We start from the raw sequence: 15,617 nt of genomic DNA on the forward strand, positions 1-15,617 counted from the left end.
ACTCACAAAAAAGAGCATTTTGAAGTAAGCAGAACCACTGCAGATGTCCTTTTTAGTAAAAGTATACAGTATATGGGACCGCTCTTTAGGAATCTACATTTTCTGCCCTTAGAGAACCTTTTCCCTACGTACAGATATTCCCCTTCCAATTCTTTCCTAATTTTGATTCCCAAATACCTGATACTGAGTGTCAACTGTTACATATCAAAAGTTCAAAGAGATGTTGAAATTTTATCATGATGCTGGGCAGACACACTTTGATCTGAAACTAGATGATGACAGGTACTTCAGTATAGTTGTCAAACTGTATCACCAAAGGGAGGGAAGAAAAATCAGGCCCAAGCTAAAAGAATTTAAATTTCTTCTCAGTTTTTCTCAACATAATGAACCATGAAAAAAATACTAATTCCATTTCATGTCAAGTGACATATCTTATTCAACTTGAAACACACTGCTTCGTTTCTTTTACTTAAGAAAAGCTAAGGAAGCAAATGTCTAGATTTATAAGGCTGTTAGAAAAGGAAGACCAAATAGCATGCCCTTTTTGTCCACTGATTATGTCTATTTTTTTCAAACACCACCAAGACAAAGGAGACATCAGCTGAGATCTGAAAGGCCTTGATTCACAACCTTGTCAAAGATCAACAAATATTGTTAAATGTATGTATGCCTCTTCACTTCTAAATACAGATCATCAGGTGTGCTGTTCTGAAGCAGGTCTACCCTGCCTTCCTTCTCATTCACATTAGGTCATTTGATGCAGCACATGTAGACAGTCGCAGCAACTTGCTCCTTAGAGCTGTGGTGAGCATCCAAAACATGGGGGTGAGGAGCTAACTTCATCCCCTCCCCACCATGGACACTCATCCAGCATGAATGATAACAGACTGACACCACCTCTGTCAGGCTAAGTGCAGTGCTCTTCCAATCAGCAATGGCACACAGGCCCTCTTTTGCTCAGACTCAAGATGTAGATCTGGCCTCTCATTATAAACACAAGTTTAAGAATGCTATCATGGACTACCACGCGGCTTTAGGAGCCTACTGCCTCACAAAGTTCTTCAATGGTTTATCCACAATAAAACAAAACCCAATAATACTCTATTCAAATATTTATTCCCTAATTTTAATTCCCCTACTCTCTTCTCTAACCTACCAAATCTCTCTGGCAAAGGCTACAACACTGACTTTGGTTCACCATTAACATGCAAACTCTCAGCAATCTCTAACATTCTTCTCCTCACTCCACATCCCAGAGCCTATCCAAGGAAACCAAAGGGAGCTTTTTCAATGACTTTGGGAAACACCAGTGGAACCCTACTCCAGCAGCAGAATCCTCTTCCTACCAGCCAACAACATTCACACAGTTGAGCACACAACCCGAAAGCTAAATGCAGCACAAAACACAGATGACAACACATGCAGGGCACCTGGCAGAGACAAGGGATATTAACGTGGCTCTCCACAGAAGCCAGTGCCACACGAGGAACACATCTGGTCCTAGAGCAGCAACAAGAGAGCAAGACGATCAGTAGCTGTTCCAGTCATCTCAGTTGCATTTCAGACCTCCAAGTACAGATTGCCTTGGCAAGGTCTGCCTGGGACAGCTTTTTAGTGACAAGGGTGGCACGCATACCCTAGGTGCGAAGTAATGCTGTCCTGACAAATCTGTATCATACTATGACATCCCAAGTATCAGTTTTACAGAAGAATCACTTCCAAGTAGTTTTGTGGATTATACACAGAAAAATGTAACAATTCAGAAGCTTTTCCAGGCTACTAATTTCTGTTTTAACAATGCACCATCTTTATCTGCCAGAAGTTACGCAACGGAAAGGGTATCTTTGTGACAAACCTCTCCAGTTTTTTAGATGGTTTAAACAACAGAAAAGAAATTAAGAAGCCATCTAGTGACAGCACAGGCCAGACAAATGCAATCAAAAAAACCCATGTGCTAACATTGTTAAGTAAAGAGTTTGCCTCCAACAATGGGGGATTTCCTAGCCTACAGGTCATAGGATTCCATGAAGACATGAACCGTATGCACTCCGGTAAAAGTATTTTTGTTGCTATTTGCATACCTTTTTTCTCAGTATGCTCCCCCTATCTCCGTTTTCAGTTCAAGTCACTGAGGCCTGCTTCAGTCATTATTACATCAGAGAAAATTTTACACTACAGAAGCTACAGATGGACTCAAGCTCTGCATGACAAACCTCAGTTAAGAAGTCAAAAGCAGCACTTCATTCAAACACACAGTCTCATACAGTTTCTGGTTCTCATGACTGAAGTACAATGAGAAAATATTTTATCAGGCCACCACAAATAAAACCATCTACATTTTTATAATCACTGAACAATAATAACCTCCATCTACTAATGTAACTGCAGAGCTTTTTGCACCCTTAAAGCAGTATGGAAGTAAAATGTTTTTCTGTGTACTGCCACATACAAGTGAATGAACATGTAATGCTGCTTGGGAAGACTTTGATTTACAGGTGCAGACTTGTATACAACCTTTATATAGACTTTTCCTATATAGAATCATAGAATCAAACATGTTGGAAGAAACCTCCAAGATCATCCAGTCCAATCTAGCACCCAGCTCTATCCCAGTCAACCAGACCATGGCACTAAGTGCCTCAGCCAGGCTTTTCTTGAACACCTCCAGGGACGGTACCTCCACCATCTCCCTGGCAGCCCATTCCAATAGCAAATCACTCTCTCTGGCAAGAACTTCCTCCTAACATCCGGAAGACTTCTATACAACTTTTCAAGAGCAGGTGAATCATGTTACCAACTTTAATACAACAAAAATATTAACATCTCAACATGAAACTATATTTTAAACAACCCTCTTCACCTCTCTGGATAAGCCAAATCTATTAGCTCTTACAGTAACTCAGAATTCCACTATTTAAGAATCTGGAGAGCAATGACTTCAATCACTCTCTTATGCACTTACAAACTAACGTGTCATTCTTATTTTCAACATGAATATCTAAAATAGGCTTTGCTGTGAATTAAGAACACCATAGACTAAAACTTATCTCAGCTTCTGCGTGACTGGAAAGCTTTCGCTCGTTCAAAGGTTTCATAAATGTCAAATCCACCAATCTCCAACACAACAGAAAGCTCTTAACCTAAAACAGAGTTCTGTGCTCCTTGAAATGTAATGATGATTTCAGACACAAAAATCTAACTATTTGGTTCCTCTAAAAAGAAACTGTCTGCCATAAACCTGTCAGTATGTTGTGTAGATATGGAAATCAGGTTTGTAAAAGATGTTTTTAATACTCACTGCCTCTGTTAAGACACTAAACATTTTTTAGTATCACTATCTCACATCAATTCCCAGTCTAAAGTAAATTCTGGGATAAAAGCACCCATAATCAAAACAAATATATTTTCATGTCTGTGTCAGAATAATCACAATGTAACCAAGTTTCTCCATGTATTTTCACAACTCAGCCACCTTATGCAAGGTAATGCACAATTATTAAGCACCAGCCCTTCAAGTATATGCTCTTATAAGGCCAGATCTGAATCTGAGCAATTCTCCTTATGCCTTTTTGTAACATCTATGAGCAAAGAATGCTTCTCATCACTGCAAGACTTCACCTATCAAATGATACACAAGAACACAAATTAAATTCTCATCAGTCTTACTAGTCTAAGAAAATCTGAAGTCTGAGTCTGTCAAACAGTGGAAACAGATTTTTTTCAGAAGAGCAATTCAGTACAGTGCAGTTCAACACAAAACAAAGCAAATGCAGTCAAGTTACAACTCTGTGTAAAATAAGCATGACTTTCTCAACCTCTGCTCTGTACTAATAAATCAAAAGCTGCTCATCAGACAACCTACTCATATGCCAAGAACATCATAACCCTGCCTAGGCCTGTCATATACCACTGCTGTTACACCAAGACATCATTTTTACATTGCTTCCTCCTTTTGTCTAACAGATCACACAGTATCCAAGGACTGTATAGAAAGATGCTGTTCCTCCCCTCGGTTGCTATGCTCATACTCTTCCTGCACATTGCTTCCTCCTTTTCTCTCCTAACAGATCACACAGTATCCAAGAAGGACCGCACAGAAAGATGTTGTTCCTCCACTCATCTGCTATGCTCATACTCCTCCTGCACAACATTTAATTGTCATCAAGGTAGTTGCATTTATTTTATCAATTTAAGCAAAATACAAAAAGCACATCAAAAATTAAGTATCACTAATATGCAGTGGGTCTAACTCCTTTTTTATTAAGTGCTGTATCCCAGACAGTGCAGTAACTGGTGTTCTTGAAGGAAACAAACAAAAAAGTGTTTTGAAAGTCAGCCTGTTTTCATATTTGACTTACTAATTCTGCCTGAAAGGCCAAGGCTCTACTGTCAGCTACAGAGAAGCACAAGAAGAGTTACTATTCCACACTGTGGTATGAAATCTCATTCTGTACACACAAGAAAATACTCACCTGCAACATAATCATTGGGACTTGGCTTTTACAGTATTTACAGGTTGTCTCCCGGTATTTGCAGGTCTTTTCTACGTGGTCTGGCAAATCTTTTCTCAGTATTTTTTCTTTGCAATCAGCACGAGGACATGGGAGTTCTTCAAACTGACAATCAGTTTTCAAATGCAGCTGAAAGGCAAAAAACCCCACACCAACCCTGATAAAACATTCAAGCTGGCTCAGTTCTGTGCATGTCTTCTATCCTTTGAACACATCCCACAGTGAGTAACCTTAGAACCAAAGTAAGCAAAGCTTTTTGCACAGTATACTGTCCAAGAGCAAGCATTAACTACTCAGGAATACATTTCTGACTTTAAATTCCATCTGCTTAGACAGCAAATTTCACTGTATCATAGATGTAAGCAGTGTGCCCTTACAGCCCAGAAAGCCAACCAGATACTAGGCTGCATCAGGAGAAGTCTGGCCAGCAGGTCGAGGGAGGTGATTCTCCCCCTCTGCTCTGGTGAGACCCTATCTGGAGTATTGCATCCAGTTCTGGAGCCCCTATTACAAGAGGGATGTGGAGATGTCAGAGAGTGTCCAGAGAAGGGCCACGATGATCAGAGGGCTGCAGCACCTCTGCTATGAGGACAGACTGAAAGAGTTGGGGTTGTCCACGCCGGGGAAGAGGAGGCTCCAAGGTGACCTTCTTGTGGCCTTCCAGTGTCTGAAGGGAGCCTCCAACAAAGCTGGGGAGGGACTTTTTAGGCTATCAGGGAGTGACAGGGAATGGAGCAAAGCTGGAGGTGGGGAGATTCAGACTGGCCATGAGGAGGAAGTTCTTCACCATGACAGTGGTGAGACACTGGGATGTGTTGCCCAGGGAGGTGGTTGAGGCCCCATGTCTGGAGGTGTTTAAGGCCAGACTGGATGAGGCTGTGGCCAGCTTGATCTAGGGTAGGGTGTCCCTGGGCATGGCAGGGGAGTTGGAACTAGATGATCCTTGTGGTCCCTTCCAGCCCTGAGTGATTCTATGATTCTAGATCCAAAATTCTACACAGATTATTTAAAGAAAAGTTACATTTTTCAAGGTATATTATTCCATATAAACATAGATGCTGGATAAAGCTGTTCAAGTACCTAAGGGTTGCTCGTTCAAAACGAGGGCCTACACATCTCACTGCAAAATGCAGTTAAATTAAAGGATTACTGGTATTTTACCCCTTCATGAAACAAAACTACAGGTTATTTTGTACAAGACTGGAGAAAGCAAAGGTTTAACTCCACATATAAGCCACCACTTATATGACAGGATTCACACTGCTAAGTAAAAACAATCTCCCCCAAATTAGGAATTAACATTTCTCACATTTGTAAAGCACACATTTAGCTTTTTCTGGTTTTAGTTCTCCCTCCAGCTCTCTTTATGCATTTACATTTCTGAGCTTTAGTGTTAGGCAATCACATGACTCATGACAGCTCATCGAAAAAGCTTAGTTTTAGAACAATTTAACTGTATTCTGACATTTATAAATCACTAGTGAGAGTAAGTCAAGATACAGACTGAGTTTCAGTTTGCAAATTTTCTTCTTGTTCTTTAACTCAAAAGGAATCTTATGACTATGTTAGATTACTTACCAGTAACTGACCCAAAGATAGCTGCTCTTTACAGCCCTTGTTTTCATTTCTGCAGTATATCTGAAGGGCAAGTAGCTCTCTCCTGCAACAATTGTCTTTAAACACCTGGGAGGAAAAAAAAATCAATTCATTATAGAAAATTTTAAACCACTCCTGAGTTCAAATAAAGCAGAAACCATGCAATCTGGCTACAGCAGTGCCACTTAATTCTAGCTTTACGTGGCAGAAATAAAACCTACCCTTAATTTTTCTTGAACATGCACATAACTGAGATTCCTCAAGTACAAGTACAATCAGCCCAGTGAAAGAACATTTGGACAGATGCTCTACACTAGAGTTCCACTTCTACTACAAATACACAAACAGGTACAAAACAGGATTGGTTTATTGTTTGTGTTCTTTGCAATTTGCTTGCCAATACTAGCCCTGTGTAAACTAGAACACTCGACCCTGTTTGGGAAGCTGGTGTATTTGGCACAATACCACAATTCTGTGAAGAGATTTCATGGAAGCAGTCCCACAATGACTAGAGTGGTAGTTGGAACACCTACTTGCACTTCAGTGGTTAACACAGAAGTAAACACATTTTCTAAAATCTTAAGGCTGGAAGAGGTTTGTCATTTCCCTGCTAAGCAGGCTTTACCTATCTCTCAATTTTAATGTTTATAAGCCTTTCCAGCAATTTCTGTCTCTAACATAACTGCATGAAGTTAGACATAGTGAGTTCAGGGTTTGGATTTTTTCACCTTTTGTAGGTGATACCTCAGAAAACACAGAGACAACACAGCTGCATTCTTAAGGAGCAGGGTAATGGTTCTTGGTATCTCTGGTTCCTTCCTTCAAGGGCAGGAAGCAGAGACCAGGACTGAAGACTACTAATACTATTTTGAAGACCAAAACAAAGGGACAAAAATTTCAAGTTGTTTTACAATTGTTTTAATGACCATTAAGAAATACCAAAGAACCAAGTCCAACCAGCAACTTCCCCCTCTGGCAGAGTGCTGTGATACTGCATACACAGTGATACTGCAAGGACACAGTAATTAAAGAACAGTTCTGCACGCTAACGTTTAACAACAAAGAACTATGATCAGGTCTGCCCACAGTGACTATAAATCTATCCTCAGTATCAGTACAGGAGGAAATGCTGCAACCGTTCTCATCCAGTCTCATCCGATACAGGTCACAGCTTTGTGTTTACTTTTCAGAGGCATATGTGAAGTTCAATGAATCAACAATCTCATCTGAATAATCAGTTGCCAGCACTGCAGTATCTTTTCCAGAGTAATTCACAGGGTTACTAGGCTCAGTTTTGCTGACTAAAACTGAGATAAGAAGACAGTTTAAAAACATTTTTTTCCAAAACTTTCTCTAAAAGCTCCAATTTTGGACATCAGCATTCTATGGGAAGAGAGGCTTCCAGGCTCATAAAAATCACTGACTTGCACAGTTAAACATGCATTTAATATGCACTGCCCTTCTTTGTCCTCCTCCTGTTTTAGAGAGATTTGAGGTTTCATAACAAATGTCCATATTTATGTACCTTGGGAGCTAGAAAGCCAGAGTTAAGAGGACAAATAAAAACAGTAATATAATCACTGGCCTGAGCTCTTGGGAGAGCCTATCCACGTCAGAACCAAATTATGCTCAACACTGTTCAGAGAACTACTCTGAGTTAAGATAAAGAAAGATTAATGCACCCATTAACCTTTTCTTGGAAATGGTTACTCTTACAAGTATTCATTTAGTCAGGAAAGAAAATTAACAAGAAGAATTTATTAAATACTTTAGAATAAAGTAAACCCAGCAGAAACTATGAACTAAGTCAAAAAGAATTTTCTCTACTCTTGAGCTGTCAAAGGCAACACAAAGTTTTGCTGTCAAAAACAGTGAAGAGGGTACAGGTGAAAATAGCTGACCCATGTAAAAAGAATGTGATTCTATTAGTTACTGCAACTTAACACTGTTCTGGTTCCAGTGAAACACCAGTCTGGATCCAAACCAGGAGTAAGATTTGCCTAGATTTCTCTACATCTTCCCCTGTACTCAATACTGGTCAGGCCACACCTTGAGTCCTGTGTCCAGTTCTGGGCTCCTCAATTCAAGAGAGATGTTGAGGTGCTGGAATGTGTCCAGAGAAGGGCAACAAAGCTGGTAAGAGGCCTGGAACACAGCCCTATGAGGAGAGGCTGAGGGAGCTGGGGTTGTTTAGCCTGGAGAAGAAGAGGCTCAGGGGTGACCTCATTGCTGTCTACAACTACCTGAAGGGACACTGTAGCCAGGTGGGGGTTGGTCTCTTCTCCCAGACAACCAGCAACAGATCAAGGGGGCACAGTCTCAAGTTGTGCCGGGGAGGTCTAGGCTGGATGTTAGGAGGAAGTTCTTCACAGAGAGAGTGATTGGCATTGGAATGGGCTGCCCAGGGAGGTGGTGGAGTCACCATCCCTGAAGGTATTCAAGAAAAGCCTGGCTGAGGCACTTAGTGCCATGGTCTAGCTGACTGACTAGGGCTGGGTGCTAGGTTGGACTGGATGATCTTGGATGTCTCTTCCAAACTGGTTGATTCTATGATCTACAGGAGGAACAGTATTTCTTACCATTCTCCTGGTCAATGAGAGGAGAACTGCAAAGTGTTGCTCTAGTTCCCAACTATGAAAACTAGATGTGAAACCTGTCTGGACTACCAGGGATAGTGGTGACATGCTGTTTTCTACCATGTTTTTAACAGTAAATATGAGCTCTCTTCCTATATAAAATACATGGTCTAGGCTTTTCAACAAACTGCCTTCCACAGGTAGCTTATACGGCTTAAGAAGCAATTACAACAAAGCAAAAGCACATCTTACGCACAACACACAACTCTGTACTATTGAATAAGAAACAATTTAACAATACCTTATCTTTTACTATGCTTTCTTGACACGCTGTACATTTTGGACTAGAAGAACTGGAGAGAAAAGAGGAAAAACTATTTTAACTCATCTGATTTTTTTGTAGTGCAAAAATGTCCATTTACGAAGCACTTAGTTATGTTTATTCAATAGATTTAAAAATCATTTAAAGTGGATATAGTTCATTATAATAACATAACATGATTTTAAAAAGCCAGAAAACTGAACACTGAGTTTTCAGTGGACAGTATCTGCCATTTTTGAGGAAATGAAATGAAACCACCACAGTGCTTCCAGGCAGCTGCACAGTGGTTTTCTTCGAGACAGAGAAATTCATTCCCTATTTTACAGTCTGTGCCTGATCCACAATTTTCATCATTTCTTAATCTCCCTGCACAAACAGGCAAATATTTTCTCTTCAATTACCCAGTTCTTTTTCAAACAACACCTAATTAAGCTTTACTTTCTGTGACAGCCAATTATACACCTTTTTAATGTAAAAAAGAATTTAGAACTATTTCCTTCAAATCTGTTCTGATTTTAGCAACTGTTACAGATCTTTTCTCACACCTTTTCCTGAACTATTGCCCTGTAGCTGTCTTGTTAATACAGTTACCAAACTTGTCCTTTCTCAGACAACAGGTAGGTTGAGGAGCACAGGAGTATGCAAATAGAAACTGGACAGTATGAAATATGAGTTCACACAGCTGTTCATGGCTGTGACCTGGTAAGTGTTGCAGTGTATTTCTCTTCATTTCTTTTTAGCTCCATTACCCTATGTAAAATGGGAATAGTCAATACTGATCTTCACTGTAAAGCATTGAGATCCATGGATGAAAAGCACTGGGTAAAAGCTAAGGTAAATCCTTCATGAAGCAGCTCATTGACAGGCTACGTTAAGTTGTTGCAGCTAGCAGCTGCAAATCGATGTAGAAGTCTGAGCAAGTTCAATTATATTATATAATCAGCATGGTTATTTCAAATCATCTCACTGGCTTCTGCTCCTTGAACTGACCATTCTGTGTCTTATGCTATTTTGGAGCATCTTAACTACCTTGCAGCTGCAATACCTGTAATATTTTTCTTAAGTTAAACAAAAAAATGGGAAAACTAATCTCCTTGAGGGCATACAGTCTTTAATACAATGTCATGCTCTCCTCCTCTTACTGAATTCACTCAAGCATCTCACTTGCCTTTTTTAAACTAATGCTGCATACTGAGCAGACATATTTACTGCATTATCTACACTGACTTCCAATTCTTTGTCCTTAAATAACACTGGAACAGAAGCTGCTAGCACATAATCAGTGTGTGTGTGCAGCAGGGTATCAATACTGAATGAAAAATTTCTGTGCCAAATACAGAAACACTGTTAACTTATTTTGCTTCCAGTTTTATAGTACGCTTTTAATTATCAGGGAGAAAAAAGTAGTTGTGCATTTACTTTTAATAAAGGATTTCTCTGCAACAATCACTTCAATATAGTAGAATAATTCAAATGAAAGAGCAGTGTGGTAGATGGTCTCACCTGTCTATCCTTTTCAATAATAGGCTGGTTGGAAAATCAGGAAGGTAAAATTACACATATTCTAGCTGCTCTGTAATAAACACATGTGCATGTCCCACAGCAGGGAAGGAAAATTACCTAGATTCCAGCAATGCCAGAATTGCTATTGCTTAGACTGTTAAGGATCTCTTCTATCTGCACACATCCAAGCATGGCAACTATTTGCTTTTCTGCAGTCACTGTCATTAACCACGTTAGAATCTTCCAAAAATATATATTCAGAAAGAAATACCTGTGCTTTTCAAATAAAAACTACACCTCACCTGAAAATGTGTGTGGAAAGAAAAGCTGCTGGGGTTTTTTTCGTTGTTTTAAAGTTGACATGCAGTAGCACAAAAGCTACAAGAGCGGATTAGTGAGCTATGGGACTCGCTACTTGCCCAGACAAAGGTCACTCTTTACCATGAGACCGAGTAATGTAACATCCTCCAATCTCTTTGCCACACTGTGTGTAGTCGTGATTTGTAACTGCCTGAGATTTCCATAAGTCCAAGTGAAATATAAACTAATACCTAGAATCAGGGTGGCCACAAAAGGTAAACAGGAAAACACCAAAGTCAAATCTTCTCTGTTAGTAATCCGGTGTGCAACATCCAGTAAACCAATCTTTTCTGTACCTCTGCTTTCCCAGTAGCACATTGAAGTACTGACTACTCGTTTACCCCAGGAGCTTAAAGTTTACAAAAATGGTCAAGTTTTAAAATCATAGTGCTGAATACAATCAGAAACAATGCATAAAAGTTGGGAGGCAAAGAAACAGACTTCTACTGATGCACAGATATTTCTTAGGAGCTAGATATTCCTTGAATGACCACATATTTATTCTTACCCAGATTAGGAAAGATTGTATCTCTCAGCATTCACTTTATGCATATAACATTCACTCACCCACTTTACATGCTGGTCCAAACATCTCATATAGAGAAGCCTGCCTTCATGACCCTCTCAGAATCCACAAAACACAAAAGCCCCAGGACATACAGCTAGAAGGGTTATGGGGAGAGAAAGCTGCACAAGCAGTTGCATTTATCCAAGGATCCCAACACTCAACTATAAAGGTGAGTCCACAGCCAGGTTAGGCATCACAACCTGAAGGAGCCTCTGTAGGCTCACCTCCTTGCACAGCCACAATTTAATAAGTGTCTTCTACATCAAACTGGCCATGTCAGTAGTCATGTAAAACAGCTACTCAATCTAGGCTCCACAGGGAATTAAATACTTACCTAACACATCACTACACAGGATTAAACCACTTTAACAATTGTTTTGACAATGGAAAGTTCAGCTGTTTCACCCTGGCTTAGAGCAGAATACTAACATCAAATAAGCAACAAGTGGAAGGTTGCTTCAAACCAGGGCATTAGTTTAACGTATTCCCTAAAACTACATTAGTGTCCGTGCTACCTTCAGCAGTTCACAAGATCCACAGGTATCAATGTGCTTTATCAGAATAAGAAGACATACCTTAGCAAGGCATTCATGCAGGTCTCACAAAATCTGTGTCCACACTCAGTCTGCTTAGGATTGCATAAGATAAGGTGACATTTTTCACATTTGTACTTATCTTCCACAGCATTTACAAATTTCTCTTTGTAGCCACCTTGTTCTGGAACATAAATTGATGCTGAAGGACTGCGATCAGGATTTGCCCTTTGTTGTACCATTTCTACAGATAAAGGAGGTTCTGTCTTCTTACTGGTGTCCATACTCTAAGGTAGCTCCTGTCAAGCAAAAAGGAGAAAAGCTTCTGAGAAACAAAGACCTCTTTTTACATCTGAATGAAGGAAAAACAGCACCTCTAAGAGACTACATAAAACCAGAAAGCAGTAAGAACAGATGTTTGTTCACACATCAGATGAGCATAATACACATGTAACTGCCGAAATTTATGGAGCATAACAAATCTGTGAAATATTCTACATTTTAGAAATGCTCTAGAAGGTCAAGAATTAAAACCTATTCTTAAAAGCAAACTGTCACATTAATTATGGGCATCAGCCTATGAACAAGTAAGAACAAAGCTGGCATTCTTCCATATCTTTCTTTCTCTCTGAAAAACGTCCTTAATATTTAAGTTGTATCATTAGAGGAAGCAGCAAGGGGTATGGTGGAGCAGATGCACTGGTACACTGCCATGCTTGACACAGGGCACACGACTACCGGCACATTATACGATGTACCTGGGGTCTACACAGCTCCACGACTGTCACAGGCTGTGATACCATAGTATCAGGGGGTAATAAGAGACAGGGAAAAAAGCTTAACATAAGTGAGTTCCAATCCAATTTACTGCACCCCAAGCATGGGCTTATATACTTTTCATCAGAAGGCTACCTAAGAAGGTTACAAAATCAGGTAGTGACTCTGAGTGGCTACACACACCTGCGTTAGGACTACGTTAGGATTACACACCAGTTGGCATAGACATTCTTCATATTCTCCCAACAACATGCATATTGTGTCTGGCAATTCTAAATCAGCAGAGATAGGCGAAAACCACAGACTCCAGGCTTCCACTTGTTTACAGAATCACAGTATCACCAAGGTTGGAAGAGACCTCATAGATCATTGAATCCAACCCTTTACCACAGAGCTCAAGGCTAGACCAATGCACCAAGTGCCACGTCCAATCCTGCCTTGAACAGCTCCAGCTTACATATGCTACACCATTCTCTAAGGTCATTCCAACCCTCTATCAGTACTTCTGAACTCATGCACTCTCTCCTGTCCCTGGCTGGACAATAGCTGCACCCAGTCACACAATTCTATAGAATGACTGCATTTAATATTACTATACCCAACACACAACCAAGTTTTCCTGTCTATCTCATGCACTATGAAAGTGTAAGACCTGCTGCTTTAAGCCTGCTTTAGAAGAACACAACTGGTTTTTTATTTGAATAAATGCTTTCCAATCTCTTCATCATACAGACCAACATGAAGACACAAGCCTTATCAACAGAAGAGAAAGGCCTATGCAGCATGACCACCTGATTAATTCACCAGGACTAAGCCCAACTGACAGGCAGCTGAGAAAATAATTAGTACGTTTGACGACTCAATTAAAGTACCTATTATCCTGAACTACAGTTCTTCTAGGTCAGCGTGCAAAGCATTAGCAGAATACCAGAGGAAGAATACCTCAGGTTACATTTTAAAACTCATTTTCAGTAAGGTCCTTGCTTATTTTTTCAGTCAAACAAGCCTAAGTGGTTTTTCAAATCCTTGACACATGAAGAAGAAAACAACATTTATTTACTTAAAAGAAATGCCTGGCTATTTAAAAGAGAAATGCCTATTTCAATTCTCCCTCCATGTCAGCCGATGCTTGAAATACGAACCTATTCCAGCGTTCTACAGTTGCCTCAAGCACTACACTTATAATCCAACTGCAAGAAACAAAATGAAGAAACAAGGCTAAGTTCATTTCTCAATTACAGAGTATGTCCACCAATAAACCACAAGGGGAGTCGAAACGTCTCATATCTCAAACGTGCACACTTTCTTGTAAACCGGTTTCGTGATCTCTTATCTTCCCTGAGTCCAAAACAAGCACTTGTAATTAAACGTATTTTCTTGTAGGTCGTTTCTGCATCTATACTTTTTGTATAGACTTCTCCACAGAGACTAGACAGACAAGGAAATTTCTTTCATTTCTGATGCCAACCATTGTCTCTCAAAACAAAAGATAAAATAATTGCAACTAGAATCATAGAATCAGTCAGGGTTGGAAGGGACCACAAGGAGCATCTAGTTCCAACCCCCCCTGCCATGGGCAGGGACACTCTACCCTAGATCAGGACTACTCATCACTAGTATCATTTTATGCCTTTATCAACATCAGCTGAACAGTGACAGAGATGCTGAATGATAAATTCACCCTTCATTGCCTTCTTTGCCCCAGGAGACAGTTTCTGAGTGTCTCTATTAAACACTGAGAAAGTCCAAGGAAACCATCCTCATAACTTGGTATACAGCTCAGATGATTCAGTCTTACTCAAAAAAAAGCCCAAAGCCATAATCAAAGACAAAAAAAAAAAAAAAACCACCAACCAAAAAAAAAATCCATTTCTACAAGTAAATGGAAAAGGAAATATTAATTCTGGTCCATAATTTGAAATAATGTCTGTCTATCCTTGTCTGCTCTTCAAAGACTAAAGAGTCTTACATCTTGGCAGAACAGTAACTGAAAAGAATGAAAGAGCAGAAGAAAAAAATCAGTGCTGAACTGAAAGCAACTGCAGTTCTCATTAAAAAGGAAATTCAGATTATTTCAGACCAGGAAAGCAAGCAAAGCCTGAACTAGTTTCAGCAGTGAGCACAGAAAAAAAAAAAGGTAATAATGACACTGGAGAGGCAATTCAAGAGACCGTAACCAGCAGACAAGAAATGGAATGTGATCATGAGAACAAGAGTCTGAAAGACAAGGAGGTTAAGAGAAGTGCTAGAAGCAAGAAAGAAATCAGTTGATGAAAGAAGTTTAGCTTTAGCGACTGCCAAAGACATGACCACTGTTGCTGAACACCTGCAACTGGACAGAGCAGAACCCTGTCACGAGTTTGGAACCTCACATTTTTATTTCTGTAAAAGAAAAGCAGATTAGCAAGGAAGGAAACAACAACAACAAAAAGGTGCAGCTTCAGAAGTACATGGGGACTGGTTAAAATTAATTATCTATGGATAATTGGGGGAATAGCTTTATTTGGCACTTGTAGCTAAGGAATCTATAGTGGTTTTCAGTTCTCTGATTTACAATCTGTAGATTGACACTATAGTCTCTCTTCCCTTTGCAACTTCACAGAATCACAGAACATAAGGGGTTGGAAGGGACTTCAAAAGATCATCTACTCTAATCCCACTACCAGAGCGGGATCACCTATAGCAGATCACACTGGAACACATCCAGGCAGGCTTTGAATATCTCCAAAGGGGAAGACTCCACAAGCCTCCTGGGCAGCCTGTTCTGGTGTTCTGTCACCCTCACAGTGAATTTTGTTTTCCTCATGCTTACAGGGAACTTCTTAAGCTTCAACCCATTGCCCCTTTTCCTGTTGCTGGGTATCACCAAGA

The 15,617-nt window shown here is 40.0% G+C and overlaps 1 protein-coding gene across 6 annotated transcripts in view; it reads right to left on the bottom strand.

Moving 5' to 3' along the window:
- TRAF3 (TNF receptor associated factor 3) overlaps nt 1-15,617 on the bottom strand; it is a 79,154-nt gene that overhangs the window by 25,359 nt on the left and 38,178 nt on the right. For all 6 annotated transcript variants that reach the window (XM_064169097.1, XM_064169266.1, XM_064169174.1 and 3 more), the window contains 4 exons: nt 12,012-12,268; nt 8,985-9,036; nt 6,090-6,194; nt 4,473-4,640 (listed from right to left, as the gene is read on the bottom strand). In XM_064169097.1, the coding sequence (XP_064025167.1) occupies nt 4,473-4,640; nt 6,090-6,194; nt 8,985-9,036; nt 12,012-12,253 (567 nt within the window). In that variant the 5' untranslated portion in view covers nt 12,254-12,268. The remainder of the gene's footprint in view (nt 1-4,472; nt 4,641-6,089; nt 6,195-8,984; nt 9,037-12,011; nt 12,269-15,617) is intronic.

The sequence above is a fragment of the Pogoniulus pusillus genome, chromosome 1, assembly GCF_015220805.1.
Source record: "Pogoniulus pusillus isolate bPogPus1 chromosome 1, bPogPus1.pri, whole genome shotgun sequence".
Taxonomy (NCBI): Eukaryota; Metazoa; Chordata; class Aves; order Piciformes; family Lybiidae; genus Pogoniulus; species Pogoniulus pusillus.